The sequence below is a fragment of the Schistocerca nitens genome, chromosome 3, assembly GCF_023898315.1.
Source record: "Schistocerca nitens isolate TAMUIC-IGC-003100 chromosome 3, iqSchNite1.1, whole genome shotgun sequence".
NCBI classification, from domain to species: Eukaryota; Metazoa; Arthropoda; class Insecta; order Orthoptera; family Acrididae; genus Schistocerca; species Schistocerca nitens.
Window position 1 is genome coordinate 782,219,431 of NC_064616.1, and position 21,458 is coordinate 782,240,888.

The window sequence follows — 21,458 nt, forward strand, 5'->3', positions numbered from 1 at the left end:
GCAATGAATGCAAGAATTATCAGCAGCAGATTTCCCTCTACAGGAAGGATTTTGTTGATGGATTTTGCACCAGTCCATCAAAATTATGGCATCTCAGTCATTGTTCCTCTTCACTGATGAAGCAACCTGTATCACAACTGGCATCACCAATCTGCATAACCGTCATCTATGTGCTACAAATAATCCTCAAGGAATGGTTGAGGCATCTCATCAGCATTGGTTCAGCATCAATGTGAGGCCAGGGATTCTTGGTGACCTCATATTTGGACCAGTTATTATTCCACAATGCCTTGACAGAGGAACATATGTGGACTTCCTGTGGAATACTCTGCCTGGACCGCTTGAGAATGTGCCTTTGGCAGTATGACAGGTTATATGGTTTCTACATGATGGAGCACTACCCAACTTCTGCATTACAGTTCATTGACACTTCAACACCATCTTTCCCGGGCATTGCATAGGATGTGGAGAGCCCTGTAGCATGGCCTGATAGATCACCAGACTTAAATCTCCTGGACAGTTACCTCTGGGGCAACTCAAAAGCATTATGTGTGCTGAATCAGTTCCTGACTTGCAGACCCTTCAACAGCATGTTCACAATGCTTATGACGCTATTTGAAGAGAGGTTCGAACATCCAAAAGAGTGTGGCAATCCATGACGTGACATGTTCACTATGCCTGTGACGCTATTCGAAGAGAGGCCCAAACATCCAAAAGAGTATGGCAATCCATGACATGAAATGTGAACAGGTGAATTCTATCCCACAGAGGGCACTTTGAACATCTATATCTACATCGATGTGATGCTGCTCTTGCTGTGTTCTGGAATGATTTGTTGTCATTGCATGTACACTGTCCATTTCCAGACACACATTCATAGGACCTTTTCTCCTCCATTTCCAGTTAGGAATCTGCTCCTACAGTTTGTCAGTCTTGTTGATGTTCACCCTGTATATTTGAAATTACAGTGTCACAAGCAAAATTAGTGTAGAACGTACTAGAAAGGTATTATTACAAACTAAAATTTGTGACTCGTAAAAATTACTGTGAAATTTTTTTGCATGTTTGAAATGCTTTGAAAGCAGGGCTAATTAAGGGAAAGTAGTGTATCAACTGGTTTGCTCATCTGGGTTTTTATATCTTGGATACTTAATGGGAAAGTGCAAGTGCTTCAAACTCAAACTGCGGGTAGCAAAGCCAAAGCAGAAGAGCTGAAAACTCTGTTTTCAAATGTTCCTTTACAGAGGAAGACACAGAAACTTTGCCTGAGTTTGATTCTCACACTACTGTCAAATGGGTAATGTAGATATTGTCGCATCACTGTGGTGTAGCAGTTATGATGCTAGACTGTTGCAGGGCGGGTCCTTGAGTTCAAAACTCATTTGAACTGCGAAATTTTAATTTGTATATTTGGTGCAAGGACATTCTAGAAGTATCCACAAATATCAAGAATCATTGTACTGAAAAGTTCTGTTACTGTATATATATCGTATGTGTTCTGACCGGAGGCAGTTCACTCCGCGCTCTGTGCCGAATAAACCTTCATTAAGTGAAGTTAGTGTTTGTCATTCATCTAATTACACCTTCTTCTACATGACATTATTCTGGTAGAGACGCTGGGTATTGAAACTTGTGATAGTGCATATTATCGACAACACAGTGGCTCCCATCAAGCCACGACAGAGCTGCCGTTTATGTGGTGATAAACCCAAGTTCGAGCCATATTCAACAGATCACAGTCTATCAGAGACAGAAGAAGAAGAGGATGTTATGATGACAGCAACTGTGTGCCACCACATGAGACATACTTCTGGGTTCTCTGGTGATGATGACCAAGATCCAAAAAAGTGGCTGAAGGTATATGAGCATACAGCCAAATTTAACAAATGGGATGACACCATGTGTTTGGCTAATGCATTTTTCTACTTGGAGGGCACTGCCAAGCAATGGTATAAGAACAAAGAGAAGAATTTCACAATCTGGGATGTATTCCAGGCGGAACTGTGCACGTATTTTGGCGACACACAATCACAGAAGTGTAAGGCTGAAGATAAATTAAAGTGCAGGGCACAGCGTCCAGGAGAAACAACAGCATCCTACATTCAAGGCATCTTCGAGCTGTGTAAAATAGTGGATCCTAGAATGAAGGAGGAAGATAAGGTTGCACATCTCATGAAGGGTGTTGCAGAGGATATGTATCAAGCCCTACTCCTGAAGAAGGCTTCGACAGCAGACGACTTCATAAAATGGTGCCAGTATATCGAGACAATGCATCAGAAAAGAATTACAAGCAAGAAGTTTGAATGGCTTCCAAACATCGTATTGATGTCTGTGATGGGGGAAGGAACTGATTTCACAAGTGTTCTTTGTCAGATTGTAAGAGAGGAAGTTCAGAAGTCACTTGGATTGCACGGTGAGCTGAAAACCAAGACGTTTCAAGAGGTCATAAGGAAGGAAGTGGAACAAACATTGAACCCAATCTCTTTTCCTTTATTTCCCTTTAAAATGGTGAAAAAGTCAAAACCCAGGTGAAGTTACATTCCTACAATGCCGCATGAGAAACCTGTTAGGGCACCAAGGAAGACTGACGTCTGGAGGACCCACGATGACCAACCAGTATGTTTCCACTGCAGATGCCTGGGACATGTGGTGTGCTATTGTCAAGAAAGGTGGCAGATATTTGATGACACCTGTGCCAGAAGACAGCAGACCGATCTTAGATGGCACCAACTCCGGGATGACGAAGATGAACAAGAAGATGTGAGTACAGGACGATGTAGGTCAACATTGCCCGAAGCTAGCCACTGGATAGAACGCTCCCCAAAACGCCAATCAAGGTCTCCATTACCATTTAGAAGCTCCAGCTGATCACCTAGCTGCCTGTAAAACTAAAGGGTGTGACCTTCCTTGGATATGAGGCCGCCGTAGAGAAAAATCCTCCACCGTCGATCACTACAAAAATGATAGGAAACTACGTCGATATCCTCATGGATGGCTAACCAGCCCAAGCTCTTGTGGACTTTGGAGCATCATATTCAGTCATTTCGGAGAAGTACTGTCACCAGTTGCAGAAAACAGTATTCACCAACAGCAAAACATCTCTGCTGAAAGTGGCTAATGGGAAATATGTAAAACCTAAAGGAAGATGTGTCATTCGTGTGGGTATAAGTGGCCATACACAGCCATTAGAGTTCATCATCTTACAGGAGTGTAGTCATGACATCATTCTCAGATGGAACTTTTTGAAAGCTTATCAGGCAATTATAGATTTTGGCCACTCGAAGATTATACTAGATGATATGAGACACTGTGGACAGGAAGATGCACATCCAAGTGTGTGGAGACTATGTGTGCTGGATGAAGTGATCATTCCTACAGTCAGCACTAGAAAGATAACTGTCACGTGTCATGCCATGCATCAACCCATGGATCTTGTAGTGGAATGTAAGAGAAGCATACCACTGAAGATTAACTTGGTCATCCCAGCCTCTGCCGTCTTGTTTAAGATTTAGTGAATTGTGGGTAGTTAACTGTCGCCGAGAACCGCAGATCCTTCCAAGATGCACATGCATAGCAAATGCTGATCTGTTAATTTCTGGACAGCTGAGCATCATAGAGACCTCCCATGCTGAGTCTGTGGGCGAAATTGGTGCTACCACTATGAGACAAGATCTTCTAGCCTGACTATCACCAGATCTCACAAAGCAACAACAGAAGAAGCTAATTGCCATTCTTCAAGAGTTCTCTGAATGCTCCAATCCACAGGTGAAGGGCAAATTAGACAAATCAACAGTGAAGCACAGGATTAGCACTGGAGACCATCAACCAATAAGCCAGAGAGCATACCATGTCTCAGCAATGGAATGTCGAATAATTTGTGATGAAGTAGAGAAAATGATGAAGAATGACATCATTCAGCCTTCTCAGAGCCCGTGGTCATCACCAGTGGTTCTCGTCAGGAAGAAGGATGGCAGTTGGTGCTTTTGTGTTGGTTACAGGAAGCTTAATAAGAGAACTAAAAAGGACATTTACCCTCTTCCACAAATTAATGATACACTAGATTGTCTGAAGGGGGCTAAGGTTTTCTCAACCATGGGCATGTACTTGGGATACTGACAAATCGAATGTATTACCTTAATTTAATGGTAGGTATACACACAGTCAGGGTGGGTTCAGAAAATATAATTCTTGTGAAAAACAACTAGCTCTTTATTAACATGAAGTAATGAGTGCTATTGGAAGGAGATCTCAAATCGATTCCATATTTCTAGCTTTCCAGAAAGCTTTTGACACTGTTCATTCCAAGCAACTTTTAATCAAATTATGTAATTATGGAGTATCACCTTAGTTTTACAAGTGGATTCCTGATTTCCTGTCAGAAAGACACAGTTCATGGTAATTGAGAGAGTCATTGAGTAAAATAAAATTTGGATACACAATAAATCACACAAATATAAAGATTTTCATTTCAACTAAGTACCTGGGGATGATAATTATAACAACTTAAATCAGAACCATCACATAGAAATTATTGTAGGGATTTGAAACCAAAGACAGTGTCTTATACACAGAACACTTAGAAGATGCAACAAATATACCAAAGACATTGTCTGCATGAGACTAGTCTCTCCTCTTCTGGAGAACTGTTGCATGATGTGGGATCCACATCAGATAGGATTGATGGAGTACATCAGAAAAGTTCAAAGAAGGGCAGCTCATTTTATATTATTGTGATATAGAGGAGAAAGTATCGCGGATGTGATATTCAAGTTAGGATGGCAACCATTGACACAATGGCATTTTTTGTTGCAGCAGGATCTTTTCATGAAATTTCAATCACCAATTTTCTCCTCCAATTACAAAAATATTTTGTTGGTGCCTACCTACACAGGGAAAAATGACCACTGTAACAAAATTTAAGAAAACAGAGCTTGTGTGGAAAGATTTAAGTGTTGAATGGAATGGTAGAGGAATAGCTTGAAGTTAGTTCAATGAACCCTCTACCAGGCACTTAGCTGTGAATTGCAGAGTAGTCAGCTAGATGTAAATATAGATGTAGGATTTTTACATATCACTTATTAACTATTGTGGGTAAATTTAACCTAAATCTCTTTCACAAAATATTTTTACAGAATGCTTTTTTAAAGGAATGGAAGGTAATTGCACTTCTGGAAACTAAGAGAGATGAAATTAATGCAAAAATCAAGTCAGTTATGTATAATGATTCACAACATTACAACCAGTTATCTATTAGGATATTGAAGACCTGTAATGTTACATTAACACCATATCCATTTTATTGTGTAAGTGATCTTTTCAACAAGGTTTATTACAAAAGACCCTTAAATTTTAGTAATGAGGCCTCCACCTAAGATAAGGTAAAATATATTATTATTTGTGTTTTTGAATATCAAAAAATACCAGTCAATATAGAGTTCATTTAGACAAACACACCTGTTTCTTTGAGAAGAATTTATTGAGAAGAATCATTTTGATTTAGAAATAGCTTCAGAGATGACCAGGTAAGGTATTCATTCTTGCACAGGACAGTGGAAGGCTCTGATGTAAAGTTACGACTACTGTACAATTTCTGAAACTTGAAGAGGGTTTGCATTTAACACATTTTGTTTAAATATGAGTCCTCAGTGTTTGCTTAATCTGCCTTATTGCAACTGAAACACACTGACATGCACTGGCAAGTGTGAACACTGTTCATGTACAGAGGATACTGACTTGTTTACCTGATACAACCATTTTGGTGTCTCTGGTTTTCCAGTATTTTTACTGGGAAGACAAGTACTAAGATATCATGGTCAATGCCTTTCCCTATCTTTGCCCATCATTAAAAATTGCTAAGTTAAGTACATTATTGTCCTGCGTGATTAAATTTTTATTATTCTTGTGTTTCCTGTTATTATCTTTTTGGAATTACACAGTTACATGCTTTTATTATCCTGTTTTATTTTCTCTCAGTAAGTTATAACATATTCTGTGAGACTGTGCCACTAACAGAGAGGTCCAGTTGAACAAAATTTAAATAAATTAGAGTATGTTTGCAGATGATCCTAGCACTGTGATTAATTTTTTTTATCATTCTCCAACACTAATAACATCCTAGCACTGGTCCTGAAATTGTTTGCAGCCTCAGACAACCTAAGGATGACCAATGTCATTCTGTTCAGTTTCATCCACAATGCCTGAGAGGAATTTTTAGTAAAGTACAATAAACATAAACTACCTATACAAATATGTGCAAGTAATAATGTATTATGAAATTACTCTTTTTTTTTTTTTTTTTTTTTTTTTTTTTTTTTTTTTTTTTTTTTTTTTTTTTCTGTACAGTCTCTGCTGCACAGAGAAGAGTATCGTAAGGTAAGCCAGGAAAGCTTCTGCTGTATATTTAAAAACACCTGTCATTAGTGCAAAGGGATGTTTAGTATGGTGCTGTCAAAGTTTTAATTCTTAGAAGCTTCCAACCCAAGGAATGCTATTCCATGGGTTGTATGAATAAAATGGAGAATGTACATTATTCTTAGACTTTCAGAGCAGATTCTCAGCTTCACATGAATAAACCAAGTCAGAGAATGTGCTTCACCTGAGAATGTTCTCAGCTTGAGTAGAGTGTGAGACGGGAATTCTTCAGTGTGAAGAACATTCTCCACTTTCATATGAATTCTTGCAAGCTGAGAACATTCTCCATCTTTTGAAGTGAGCTCAGTAATAGTATCAGTTTCCTTGTGCATTGGGGGCCCTCAATTGCACACACATATCAGTTATGAAACTTTTTGCACATGGAAATGAATACATTGACCAAAACGTTTTTCCTAGTGTCAATGTGCAGGCAACATGTACTTATAGTAAAATTTTTACTGGTGTCAATGCTTCGCAGCCTGAGTCTATACATGTTGCTAGGATATGGAGAAACTCTAATGTTTGCCAGACAGTAAGAACAAACCAGTGTAATGCTTTAATTTTAGGAGATGAAGGTATGGCACTGCACCATGGTTAAGGACACCATTCCAGCATCAACAAACACCTGATGAGAAGACATACAACAGAATGTGGCATGGCAGATTGAAGCTGTTTTGGAAAATCAGTGGAGGAAATGATTATTTCATTAAATAATTACAATGACTGTGACAGTGATCCTGCAAGCATCTGTCATAACACAGAGAGTGATATCTGTGGAGTTTTCCCATTATCATCATAGAAATGAAGCACAAGCAGATTGAGCAACAAGTGACTCAGTTGACCATAAGTATGACAACAGATGGGCTGAACTGTCAACCTCACCTGAATATATCACCTTTTAAGTGTGCATATATTACTCACTTATACTTTTTTTGCATTATAAAGGCATCTTCAAAAGAATTTATTAGTATCTAAATAAACATGATATACATTTCACTATTTGTTACATATGATGTGGCATGCTACACATCCAGGACAAGCTTACTGGCATTACTGTATAGATATAAAACATATAATAAAATAACTCGATACAGAAAACTTTCTCAAGATAACTTTCATGGTTTAACAATAAATAAGTAAGAATGAAGTACCATGCTTATTTTATTCTGATATAAGTATATGTATGAAGAACCAAGACTGCTTACATGCTGTAACATTCATCTGTATTCTCAATAAGTTATTGTTTTATCAGATGCTACCCTTCAATACAGAAATAAGTTAAGTGGCAATACTATGAAAAGGTTAGCTGCTACTCATCATACAGCAGACATGATGAGTCGCAGAGAAGCACAACAAAAAGACTGTTGGAAAGTTAGCTTTCAGCCAACAAAATCTAGACAACACACACACACTCACACACACGAACACACACACGCACACACACACACACACACACACACACACACACACACACACACACACACACACGACATAATCTCTGGCAGTTGGAGTCTGAGACTGTCGTCATGTGTGTGTGAGTTACGTTTGTGTGTGTGTGTGTGTGTGTGTGTCTGTGTGTGTTTGTGTGTGTGTGTGTGTGTGTGTGTGTGTGTGTGTGTGTGTGTGTGAGTATTTTTGACAAAGGCCATGTTGGCCTAAAGCTAACAGCCTTTTGTTGTGCCTTTCTGAGACTCAGCATCTCCACTATATGGTGAGTAGCAAGTATCCTTTTCATAACATTGTTACATTTCATCCTGGATTTTGCATTGTTTGAAATAAGTTAAGTGATGTATATAACAAAAAAATATAAGTTTCTGCACTGCAGTATCATTTGAGATAAATAAAGGAAATTTTACATAAGACGTATCTTAAAAAGTTAGGCATCAAAATAAATAAATTTATCTGATTCATAAGTGGGAAATCTGAGATTTTTATTATTATGGTGCATTTTTGTGCAAACTAACTTATGTATACAACAGTATGAATGCATGTACTGACTATAGAACATAAAAAAGTGTGTAAGAATGTTGAAAATATAAACAAACATAAGATAAAACAAACATAATTATTCTGTACTTAAGTTCTTTGATAGTACCTTCAGGACATAGTATATCTGAAGCAGTCTGCATACGCCAACTAATGAAGGAGGCATAACAGGAACTACAAGGCTTTGTGCGGAATCCCACTTGGATCGAGTGTTTGGATGGACTGGGTCACCTCTGTACTCCAGAACTAGATGCTGAACTTCCTTATTGACACCTAACACTCCACGGTCTATGAAATACTCCACATACTGAAAAAAAGAAAATAATGGAAATATACAATAGTGGATAGATGAACTCAGGACATTCAATAAAATCAAAGGGACTAATGTAAAAGATAAATTCTGACATTAATACCTTTTCCCTAGCTAACACTTTCAATCTTTAGTAATTTGGGTTTGTAGACAAATTATTATTTGGTCATTATCTGTAAGAGGTTTCAAACTCTCAAACTGCAACATCAAACTGTGAGCAAGAAATATGCATGACAACCAAAATGGCAAGTACAGTTGACAAAATGCAAACTGTTGGCAGAAAGTGCCTGTCAGATCCAAAGTCTGATAGAGCACTGATCGAAATGAAATGTAAAGTGCAATTTTTCTGCATTACCTTGAAAATATGCAGAAGACGGACTGTTACTTGATGTATTACACAAAAATGGTTCTGTCTGTATTCTACACCTATTCCAAGAAGCTCTAGGCATGCTATGTTGATCCTTTACAAGAAATTTTTGCTGGTCATTACTGTAGCTGAATGGCCAACCTGTAAGTTGCAACAGTTTCTGTCACAGGAGACACATACTGCATGGGAAATATCCCTCTATTTTGGTAATGTGCAGTGAATTTTCCCTGTAGCTATGATAGCTTTTAGGCTACAAACCAATGAGGGGCACTTTTGATGGGAGGTATGACCAAATTAGCTGCAACAGCACTCAACAGCCTATTTATCATATTTTTGTTATACATTTTATACACTAATTTTCAAAGTGTGGAAGAATAGCTACCATTAAAAAAGATATGTAAATAGTTCTACCATATGAAGGTGGCTTATCAAACTTAATACCATACTGTCATGTTTTGAACTTAATTTATCCATTTTGTATGAAACTTGGTAAGGTCAGTGATTGTATTACTAAATTTATTACACAATCTTTCTGCTTCAGTAAGCTTTCACAAGTCTATGAGCATAACATGTTTTTACAGCACACTGGTACCCTCAGGTGCTTTAGAGTTACGTGTACATTAATGTTTAGTAATACACACATCAAAAAAGTTTTGCATCACCCTGGTTCCCAGAACTCCTGAAGATAGACATTAACTGTGGATATTGTATCACAGACACAGTCCCTTTGACTGTTCAGAGATGTCACTAAAACCACCCAAAGATGTAAACAACCATGCATGAGTAGCACCTATTAGATGGAGGGGGTCCGACAGCCGATCAGTTCCAATCATTCCAACAGGAAGGAGATACACGGCTCATTTTGTCTGTAGTTCAATCATGCCTAGATGGTCAATACCACTGTATATTCGCATCTGCATTGTTACTTTGTGCCATGAAGGGCTCTCAACAAGGGAAGTGTCCAGGCATCTTGGAGTGAACCAAAGCGATATTGTTTGGACATGGAGGAGATACAGAGAGACAGGGACTGTCAACGACATGCCTCGCTCAGGCCGCCCAAGGGCAACTACTGCAGAGGATGACCACTACCTATAGATTATGGCTCGGAAGAAACCTGACAGCAGTGCCACCGTGTTGAATAATGCTTTTTGTGCAGCCACAGGACCTCATATTATGACTCAAACTTTGTACAATACGCTGCATGATGTGCAATGTCACTCCCAATGTCCATGGTGAGGTCCATCTCTGTAGCCATGCAGCATGGTACAGATGGGCCCAAAAACATGCTGAATGGACTGCTCAGGGTTAGCATTACATTCTCTTCACCAATGAGTGTCGTGTATGCCTTCAACCAGAAAATCATCTAAGATGTGTTTGGAGGCAACCTGGTCAGGCTGAACACCTTAGACACACTATCCAGTGAGTGCAGCAAGGTGGAGGTTCCCTGCTGTTTTGGGGTGGCATTATGTGGCAACGACATACATCACTGGTGCTCATAGAAGGTGCCGTAATGGCTGTACGATTTGTGAATGCCATCCTCAGTCTGATAGTGCAACCATCTCAGCAGCATATTGGCAAGGCATTTGTCTTCATGGATGACAATTTGCGCCCCCATCATGCACATCTTGTGAATGACTTCCTTCAGGATAATGACATCACTTAACTAGAGTGGCCAGCATGTTCTCCAGAAATGAACCCTACCGAACACGCTTGGGATGGACTGAAAAGGGCTGTTTATGGACAAAATGACCCACCAACCACTCTGAGGGATCTACACCAAATCACCGTTGAGGAGTTGGACAGTCTGGACCAACAGTGCCTTGATGAACTTGTGGATAATATACCACAACAAATACAGGCACACATCAATGCAAGAGGACATGCCACTGGGTATTAGAGGTACTGGTGTGTACAACAATCTCTAACACCACCTCTGAAGGTCTCGCTGTATGGTGGTACAACCTGCAATGTTTGGTTTTCATGAGCAATAAAAAGAGCGGAAATGATGTTTATGTTATCTCTATTCCCATTTTCTGTACAGGTTCCAGAACTCTCGGATGCAAAACTTTTTTTTTTATGTGTGTAGATTCTTTTGGAGTATGATGAGGTCTATTTGCTGGGTGTGCCAGTGATGTGATGAATCAAAATTAATCCATTTTTGCTGAATATGTATTTCTCTGACACACAGAGCACAAGAACAAACACAATACCATCAAGCAATATTTTCACATTGAGTTATTTACATTCTCTTTCCATGTAAAAAGCTGGAAGTGAAAGTGTTAAGTGATTGTGTTATGTTTATTCTACTGCTCTGTGTGCCAAATAAACACATACTCAGCATAAATGGACAAATTTCAGTTCATAACCTCACTTGTACATCCAACAAATTAAACTCATCACACATCAAAAGAATCTATTACTAAAAATTGAGGTATATGTATCTGTAAAGCATCTGAGGAAGGCAATGCTGCCAAATTATGTTATGCTAATAAATACTGGTAAAAAGTGACTGAAGCAGAAAAATTATTTTATAAATACTGTCATCTGCAGAACTTATAGTATGTGGGCTATCAGAAATGTGTTGTTATGAGGCAATTTGATGTACACATGACTAATTGGGGTGAAATTGATTTATTGAACTTTCAAGCCATCATAACAAAATTGGCAGTGGATGAGTGATTCAATTAAGAAATGATATGTAGAAAGCTTTAACAATTTTATTACAAGTAATCAGACAATATCATGTTGAAATACAGGGTGATTCAAAAAGAATACCACAACTTTAAAAATGTGTATTTAATGAAAGAAACATAATATAACCTTCTGTTATACATCATTACAAAGAGTATTTAAAAAGGTTTTTTTTTTCACTCAAAAACAAGTTCAGAGAAGTTCAATATGGCCCCCTCCAGACACACGAGCAATATCAACCCGATACTCCAACTCGTTCCACACTCTCTGTAGCATATCAGGCGTAACAGTTTGGATAGCTGCTGTTATTTCTTGTTTCAAATCATCAATGGTGGCTGGGAGAGGTGGCCAAAACACCATATCCTTAACATACCCCCATAAGAAAAAATCGCAGGGGGTAAGATCAGGGCTTCTTGGAGGCCAGTGATGAAGTGCTCTGTCACGGGCTGCCTGGCGGCTGATCCATCGCCTCGGGTAGTTGACGTTCAGGTAGTTACGGACAGATAAGTGCCAATGTGGTGGCGCTCCATCCTGCTGAAATATGAATTGTGGAATTTGCAGCTCTCTGCTAGCTCTGCGAGTCGATTTTCCTGGGCTGCGAACAAATGCTTGCTGGATGCGTGCTACATTTTCATCACTCGTTCTCGGCCATCCAGAACTTTTCCCTTTGCACAAACACCCATTCTCTGTAAACTGTTTATACCAACGTTTAATACACCACCTATCAGGAGGTTTAACACCATACTTCGTTCGAAATGCATGCTGAACAACTGTCGTCGACTCACTTCTGCCGTACTCAATAACACAAAATGCTTTCTGTTGAGCGGTCGCCATCTTAGCATCAACTGACACTGGCGCCTAGTCAACAGCGCCTCAAGCAAACAAATGTACAACTAAATGAAACTTTATAGCTCCCTTAATTCGCCGACAGATAGTGCTTAGCTCTGCCTTTTGTCGTTGCAGAGTTTTAAATTCCTAAAGTTGTGGTATTCTTTTTGAATCACCCTGTACAATAAATCACGGCTCTGTGAAAGATGGGACTGGGCTCCAGTTTCTAAGGGTTCCTTAGCATATTGACTGTAGTGACAATACTCACAGTTCTTAACAGCTGAGTTCACCAACAATACCTGTAATACTTCATGTGCTGTTTTCAGCTCTGGAAATGAAGCAGACTTCAACCGAGCCTGTTTCACCTCTGTGGTAGTACAACATGAATATCAAACTTGCCATTTACCATAACATCACAATATTTATAAGAAGTCAACAATGTAGAACATGATAAGGAAGGACTCTTGCAAGAACTACACATATTATATGTTTTCATGAGCAGTTTGCAGCTATACTTGCTGATGTTTATGATATGAGGATATTCTGCATGGGGAAATGGCTTCATCCAGTTCTATTAAACACAAAAAATATGAGTTTTGAAATATACCATCTGATACCTGTGACAGTGCTGCCATGTTATGCTGAGATTCAAGAAGTGGCTCTACGGATTATCACCATCATGTTTATGGAATGGGTGTTAATCAAAAGGGCTGCTAAATTCTACACCACAGGCTTTTAATCCTTCCAGTTTTCTTCAGTTCTCTATTTTCACTTTCTGTCATAGTCATGTTCTTACATCCCCCCTCCAAAAAAAAAAAAAAAAAAAAAAAAAAAAAAAAAACAATAATGTGATAAAATAACAAGCCTTATTCCTGCATTTGAACTATTTTTTTCTTCATAAGACTTTAAATTTTCCTACATCATGATATGAACAGTGACCACCACTGCACTGTTTCAGGATTACTGGTGCTACACAATCTGTCTACATCCTCAACTCACAAAGCTATTCACAAAACATGATGGAGTCCAAAAGCTGACACTCCATTTCTAATTATTTTATTTTACTTTTCTCAAAATTTTCACTTATCCCTGTTGATTCTGCCAGAGTACTGCATCTTCTTGAATGCTACCAAAAATATATTTTTAAACCCTTTTCTGTGTCTAAAAATTCACTGCAACAGTTTACAGTATACTTCACTCTGGAAAATGAAATACAGCACCTATGAAATGAAGGCAGTGAGTGTTCATGAATTAATAGTGTTGGCTCACAATAATATTTGTACACAGGTGGCAGTATGAGAATATAAAAGGGACTTCTCATCTGGCATTAACAGCCTGGAACTGTAAATTTGTTCCATGAGTCTCCCTTCATGAAGCAGTCTTTCATAACTATTCAGCTCCTTTTATCACTAAAGCTATTTCTGTTGAGGATCTATATGAACTTATGAAACATTGGTTATGAAATGTAATCATCAGGAGAATAACATGTTTATTAGAATCCATATATATATGGTACACTTCTCTTGTGCTTGCTCGTAATGAAATAGTGATTTGTTTCCCTTCTTTTAAGCATTTTCAGTCAATAACACACTTTCATTTGTTGGCATGGTATGTATGTGCAAAGTTTTACCATAGAATCTCTACTTCTGCACCATTATGAAACTGTCATTTTATTATTATTTTAAGTATAACATAATGGTGCTAAAGAAGTATATACCATCAGCTTCTTAATCTGGCATGGCCTCTGTCAAGCAGAATTAATGGTTTTTTTATAAGATGTGTACAGCAACATCATTCAATATCTTGTCACTGAACAGACTAAGGAACATAACAGTTGGGATATGAGTCATTGTTTCACTATAGAACTCATATAAAATTCCCTCTAAGCTCCAGTCTATCTGAACACCAGAGAGGAGAAGTGACAGTCCATCATATACTTAAGTTTTGTCATTCAGCTAGAACTGATTTGAACTCATCCTCCTAAGTATCTCCATTCTCATCCACAGCCTTAATGAAGTGTTTCAAAGATTAAAGTGCATTTCAAAAATTTCTTTTATGATTAGACTTGCCTCAGCCTCTTGGCAGGTACAACTCTTTCATCATGGATATTGTTAGTATTCAGTTTTGTAACTACCTGTTGTAGTATGCATACACATTGTACAGCAGGCCAAAATGTCCATTCTGGTAAAAAGTGCTGGGACTAAGGCATTTTCCCAGATTATTCTTCTTCACAGTGAGAAATGTATTTGTGTATCTCAAAAGCTTTGAAACCAAGAGAGATATACTAGTGGGTTGAAGTTTTAAGATAAGTCATAAGTCATGACCAGGCGGCTCACCTATAAGAGCATTTCCCATTACTGGTACCTGCAAGTGTCTGTGTTTGAGTCTGAGTCTGCTTTACAATTTTTTGTAAGCCCAGAAATTTCTGGCAGTACATATGCAGAGTTTTTAATTTTGAATGAAACATGTAACTGTGCAAAAGTGTGCTTTTAAACAAAATTTTATGACATTAGAAGTGAGTGCCAGAATGGAACTTAGAATTAGATATTTCACATTCATAGCAAGAGTTTTGTAATATGAGCTTTTTGTAGCATCCTGTTGTGAATTAACACATCAGTATGGAAAACATAAGACCTGTCTATCACACAGTTTTACACTGTCATGTATGTTACTGATGAACTGTGCTTGAAAGATTATGTTGAACATAGAACTTTAGTTGACTGTTGTCTCTAGACTTTCTGTTTTTATTTACAGACCAACTGAATTTTTGAGAGGCTCTTGTAAGATTTAGAATTTTTTTCTTATCTTCATATCTCTCTCTTATTCTTTTTCTCCACCACAAATCTGTATCTTGTTTGATAAGGATTCTAGTGGGATTATTTCTAGTTAAAAAGTATCTTATTTGTTCCAAATAATTAGAAACAATTTCTCAGACTTCCTATTTTTTGCACTTATAGCACCCTTATCAAGAGTTATTATTATGTGGAACTAGTGTGCACATGACTTATGCCATTATAAGTTTGATCCCAAACGCTAGGTAACTCAGGTACCACTAAGTATCTGATTTCCTGCAAAGAGCTATACTAAATAGTTAGTCACAATTGACAATGTAACACTTACTTGTATGACTTTCACTTTAAGTCGGACAATTTCTTCTCCTTGGTTGTCAATGTTTGCTCTCAGTTTAATGGATTCACCACACACATATGCTGAACGTTCAAGCTGAGTCCTTAATACAACTGGTCCCTTTTCACAGCACAGGCAGCATTTGGTCCGTTTGTCTTGTCCTATCATTGGTTTCTGTTAACATTTACATTTAATTATTGTAGCTTGGTGGCTACTATACATCATAAAACTCACAATAAATACTAATAATGCTGAAAAAATACCAGAATGTAAATTTTATGTTGCATTAAAAAGTAGTGAAGTGAAGCAGTGAATAAGAAAGATGACCCCCATCTGCAGCACCACTCATTTTATTCTTGAGTATCTTCCATTTTGTCTACAATATAATTGCTGTTTATTTGTTGCTGCCCATTTATTATGAGCATATACAGGGTATCCCATTTATCTTGACCACCTTAACTAACTGTTTGTCCAGATGAAAATTACAAAATGTTTCAAGCAAATGTTCTTTACCTGTCAGGGGGACAGCAATCAGCATGATTGCCTTCATTGTAGCTTTGTTTTTTACAAAGACATAAACAGCTGTATGACTTTTTTAAATGACACCCTGTATTTTTTATTTGGTAATTTATTTCCTCTCCTAATGACCTATTCAAAGATGTATCACAGTGTACTATCCAGTGAAACACAACATTATTACTTACATAACACAACATTGAATTTGAGCATGGGATCACAAACTTATCCACTTGTTGGAACTGTCAGAAGACAAATGAAAACCAAGTAGAGACATAACACAAAATTGACTTTGACTCTCCTGTACCATTGCCCACGAGTAGAACATTCATAGGCACTCAAAGTGGTGACCCTGGACACTGATACACTGGTGCACTCGTTGAATGAAAGAATTATTTACTGCTTCCACTGTTGCCTGCTGAAGAGAATTACAAGCAAGTGCAATAAGTTCCTGCATGTCCTCTGGAGTTGTTGGAATACCATTATAGACAAGTCTTCAATGCATTCCCAAAGAAAAAAGTCCACAGGATTGAAATCAGGAGACCTATCAGGCCAAGTAACTGTTCCTCCTCGACCAACCCAGCTGGCAGGATACCTTCGGTTCAGAACATGATGTGCACACAAGGCATTATGAGCTGGACAGCCAATGTGTTGATACCACATAAGCATTCTGGTTCGTAGCGGCACTTCATCCAGAAGAGGAGGAAAAATTAATCTGAGGAAGTTGGCATACACTGTGCCATTTAGACTATCAGTGATAATATAAGGGCCAATGATTGTAGAACCAAACATCCCACACCAGACGTTAACTCTCCATTGACACTGATGTTCCACCTGTCTAAGCCATCATGGGTTGTTGCTGGACCAATAATGTATGTTCCTTGTGTTTACCTGTCCTTTGTTTGAGAAGGAACATTCATCAGTAAACAGAACACTGGAGAAGAAGTTTGGGTTGATGAGGATTTGCTGCTGTGCCCACTGAGAGAACTGTACATGATACTGGAAATCATTCCCTTGCAATTCTTGATGTAGGTGGATGGAACTGGTGACGTGTAAGAAGATGATGTACACTGGTTTTAGGAATGCCAACCTCATGTTCAAGCTGTCGTGTGCTCACATGTGGATTCATAGCAACAGAAGTGAGAACAGTAACTTCGGCAGATTTGTCTGTGTGAGTGCTGTGATGATTGCATTGTTGTGGGTTGAAACTTCCCGTTTCCTGAAGTGTCACAGCAAGACGAGAAAACATCAATCGGGACGGTGGGTTCTTTACAGGATATTGCTCTCTGTACAGTTCCGCTGCCTGTGTAGCATTTTGCCTACCTTCAACAACAACAATAAAAGAAATGTTATGCTGATGCAGTTTGTAGGAAGGATAGCCTTCACTGTATGCCTACTCTACACAACAGTATTTAAAAGGACTAAACTACTGCACTAAATGTATCCATACAAAAGAAAACAGTATTGCAATTACTGTTCTGCTAACTTATATTCCACATAGATGAGTAGCATTTCTACCTTCTCTTCATTGGTGTATATTCCACTCACACAACTCTTCAACTGACGATGGTTGGTGGAATGACGGGTGTGCATTCTACTTATGTTTACATTTGTCCTCTGTCAAAGTCAGCACATGGACGTGTTCCATTACTCCGAGTACCTGCACTAAGTGCTGTCAACGTCACCGTCTATGTTGTGTAATGTAATTAATAATGTTTCTATGTTGTGTAATGTAATTAATAATGTTGTGTTTCAGTGAATGGTATGCTGTCATGCATTTTTGAATAGGTTTTTAGGAGAGGAAATGAATTACTGCATAACAAATACAGGGTGCCATTTAAAAAAGTCATGCCACTGTTCATATCTTTGTAAAAAAAACAAAGCTGCAATGAAGGCAATCATGCTGATTGATGTCCCCCTGACAGCTAAAGAACATTTGCTTGAAACATTTTGTAATTTTCATCTGGACAAACAGTTATTTAGGGTGGGCAAGATAAATGGGACACCCTGTATACAATATGTGATCAAAAGTATCTGGACACCCCCAAAAACATACATTTTGCATATTAAGTGCATTGTGCTCCCACCTAGTGCCAGGTACTCCATATCAGCAACCTCAGCAGTCATTAGATATTGTGAGAGAGCAGAATGGGGCACTCCATGGGACTCACAGACTTCGAATGTGGTCATGTGATTGGGTGTGACTCATGTCACATGTCTGTACATGAGATTTACACAATCCTAAACATTCCTAGGTCCACTGTTTCCAATGTGATAGTGAAGTGGAAACATGAAGGAACACATACAGCACAAAAGCATACAGGCCAACCTCGTCTGTTGACTGACAGAGACTGTCAACAGTTTAAGAGGGTTGTAATGTGTAACAGGCAGACATCTAGCCAGACCATCACACAGGAATCCCAAACTGCATCAGGATCCACTGCAAGTACTATGACAGTTAAGCAGGAGGTGAGAAAACTGGGATTTTATGGTCGAGCAGCTGCTCATAGGCCACACAGCATGCCGGTAAATGCCATTGACGCCTTACTTGGTGTAAGGAGTGTTGGTTGGTTGGTTGTTTTGGGGAAGGAGACCAGACAGCGTGGTCATCGGTCTCATCGGATTAGGGAAGGATGGGGAAGGAAGTCAGCCGTGCCCTTTCAGAGGAACCATCCCGGCATTTGCCTGGAGTGATTTAGGGAAATCACGGAAAACCTAAATCAGGATGGCCGGACGCGGGATTGAACCGTCGTCCTCCCGAATGCAAGTCCAGTGTCTAACCACTGCGCCACCTCGCTCGGTCTGTAAGGAGTGTAAACATTGGATGACTGAACAGTGGAAAAACATTTGTGGAGTGACAAATCATGGTACACTATGTGACAATCCGATGGCGAATACCTCATGAACATCATCTGCCTGTGTGTGTAGTGGCAACAGTAAAATTTGGAGGTGGTGGTGTTATGTTTTTTTTTTTTTTTATGAGGGGCTTGCATAGCACTATCACAGCACAGGTTTATATTGATGTTTTAAGCATCTTCTTGCTTCCCACTGTTGAAGAGCCATTTGGGGATGGCGATTGCATCTTTCAACACAATAGTGCCCCTGGTCACAATGCACGGTCTGTGTCAGAGTAGTTACACAACAATAACATCCCTGTACTAGACTGCCCTGCACAGAGTCCTGACCTGAATCCTCTAGAACCCTTTCGGTATGTTTTGGAACACCAACTCTGTGCCAGGCCTCAGTAACTGACATTGATACCTCTCCTCAGTGCAGCCCTCCATGAAGAATGGGCTGCCATTCCCCAGGAAACCTTCCAGCACCTGATTCAACGTATGCCTGTGAGAGTGAAAACTATCACCTAGGCTAAGGATGGGTGAACACCATATAGAATTCCAGCATTACTGATGGAGGGCACCATGAACTTTTAAGTCATTTTCAGCCAGGTGTTCGGATACTTTTGGTCACATAGTGTACGAGACGTGGTGAAAGTTTTTCTTCTTCATATAATAGTGAATATCATATATCTATGTCCTATAACATTATTCATGTGTCTGATTGGCTAATCTGTGGCAGAAAATAGGAATTACATTTACACAGATATTTTTATCAGTTCTATATACCATTTTTATAGGAAAATGAGTCAGGGTCATTATGTAATAGATTTTCTGAGAAGCAGCAGCCCAATATTAATTTTCTATTGCTACAGTTCACAGAACAAAACATTTTGGATAGGTAGTTTCAACAGTTAAGTCAATGATGATGTCTTTCAAAAAATGTCCAGTAATACCATTGTCATGACTCAATCTCTTAAAGCTACAGTAGCTACAAAATAAGTATTACCTGCCTAGTGACAAAAACAAACAGTAAATGCTTAGCAAAATTTTATTGAAAACACATGGTACACATGTTGGAAGGCCATTTCAAAGTTGACAGGTAGACAAATAATGTGACTCATCATGTGATAAGAACACAAAATTAAGAAATTATTTTTTCTGGACAGACACTTATTATTGATTTTATCAAAAGGCATTTCTGTTACACAAATTCTCCAAGATATATGAAGTATACTAATTGCACCTGGTATGAGGTTCCAGATTGTAGCATGTAATATGGTAGGATTTAACGTTAGTATGTTGGTGTGTGATAAACAACATGCTGTAATTGAATTTCACATATTAAGTGTTTGTCCACACATGGAGCACCCTCTCCTTCAGTATGGCAATGCCAGCTCACATATGAGCACTGCAACAAACCAACACCTTGGGTTCAACACTGTCGTTCATCCTATACATAGTTCCAACTTGGCCCCATCCAATTTTCATCTGTTTCGAAACATTAAAGAACACCTTTGAAGACTTCACTTTCATAGTGATGAAGCAGTGCAAGCAGAGGTGACATTATGGCTCTGTCAACAAAATCAAATGTTGTACAGTGGCAATATCAACTAGTCTCTCATTGAGAGAAATGTGTTTGTCACCAGGTTGCTTATATTTGAGAAATAATTATATAGTCATGAAGAATAAAGATGTATAATGTTAATAATGGTTGTCTTATTTAGAAAGTTTTAAGAGTTTTCACATAAAAGTTTAGAAACATTACTTTTTAGTTTGCCCTTGTACATGGCGTAGTTAGGGCTTCAAAATTAAGAACAAAACATTTGAATAGTTTGGAAGTCATAAGTAAGTTGACTGGATCAGTGGTGCAGAGTTGAGGAAAGTGCTTTCTTCCCATGGTTTCAAAGTCTATATTGTTAGCCAAAAGTCAGAACTGATGTGTGGACAGAAATGCTCACTAAAATGTAATATCTGCAATATATGTGTGTATTCATACAGATGCACTTACTTATACAATATTTTAAACTTAAATATATGTAAACATACTGGCAGATACATTTTACGAAGAGGTAATATCACACTCAGAGACCTTGACTGAACTTAGTTAAACAGCATAGTGTAGACAGGAAACAAATATTAATGTTCTGGAAAGTATGAAAAAATATTGCTAATCTAAAAGGAGATATTTCTTTCTCTCAGCAATACACAGAATACTTAAGTGCCAAGGTTGAACATTATGCTATATCTTTTCTACAGAGTGGAGAAGTTCTTCTTAATGAACAGCCATTGATCAAGATATATATATATATATATATATATATATATATATATATATATATATATATATATATATATATAAACAAAGATGATGTGACTTACCAAATGA

At 38.4% G+C, this 21,458-nt stretch overlaps 1 protein-coding gene across 2 annotated transcripts in view; it reads right to left on the reverse strand.

Annotated features, from left to right (window-relative positions):
• Positions 1 to 21,458, reverse strand: part of LOC126249760 (arrestin domain-containing protein 2-like) — a 240,966-nt gene that overhangs the window by 55,981 nt on the left and 163,527 nt on the right. For both annotated transcript variants that reach the window (XM_049951450.1, XM_049951449.1), the window contains exons 7-8: positions 15,714 to 15,893; positions 8,507 to 8,704 (exon numbers count right to left, since the gene is read on the reverse strand). In XM_049951450.1, coding sequence (XP_049807407.1) covers positions 8,507 to 8,704; positions 15,714 to 15,893 — 378 coding nt within the window. The remainder of the gene's footprint in view (positions 1 to 8,506; positions 8,705 to 15,713; positions 15,894 to 21,458) is intronic.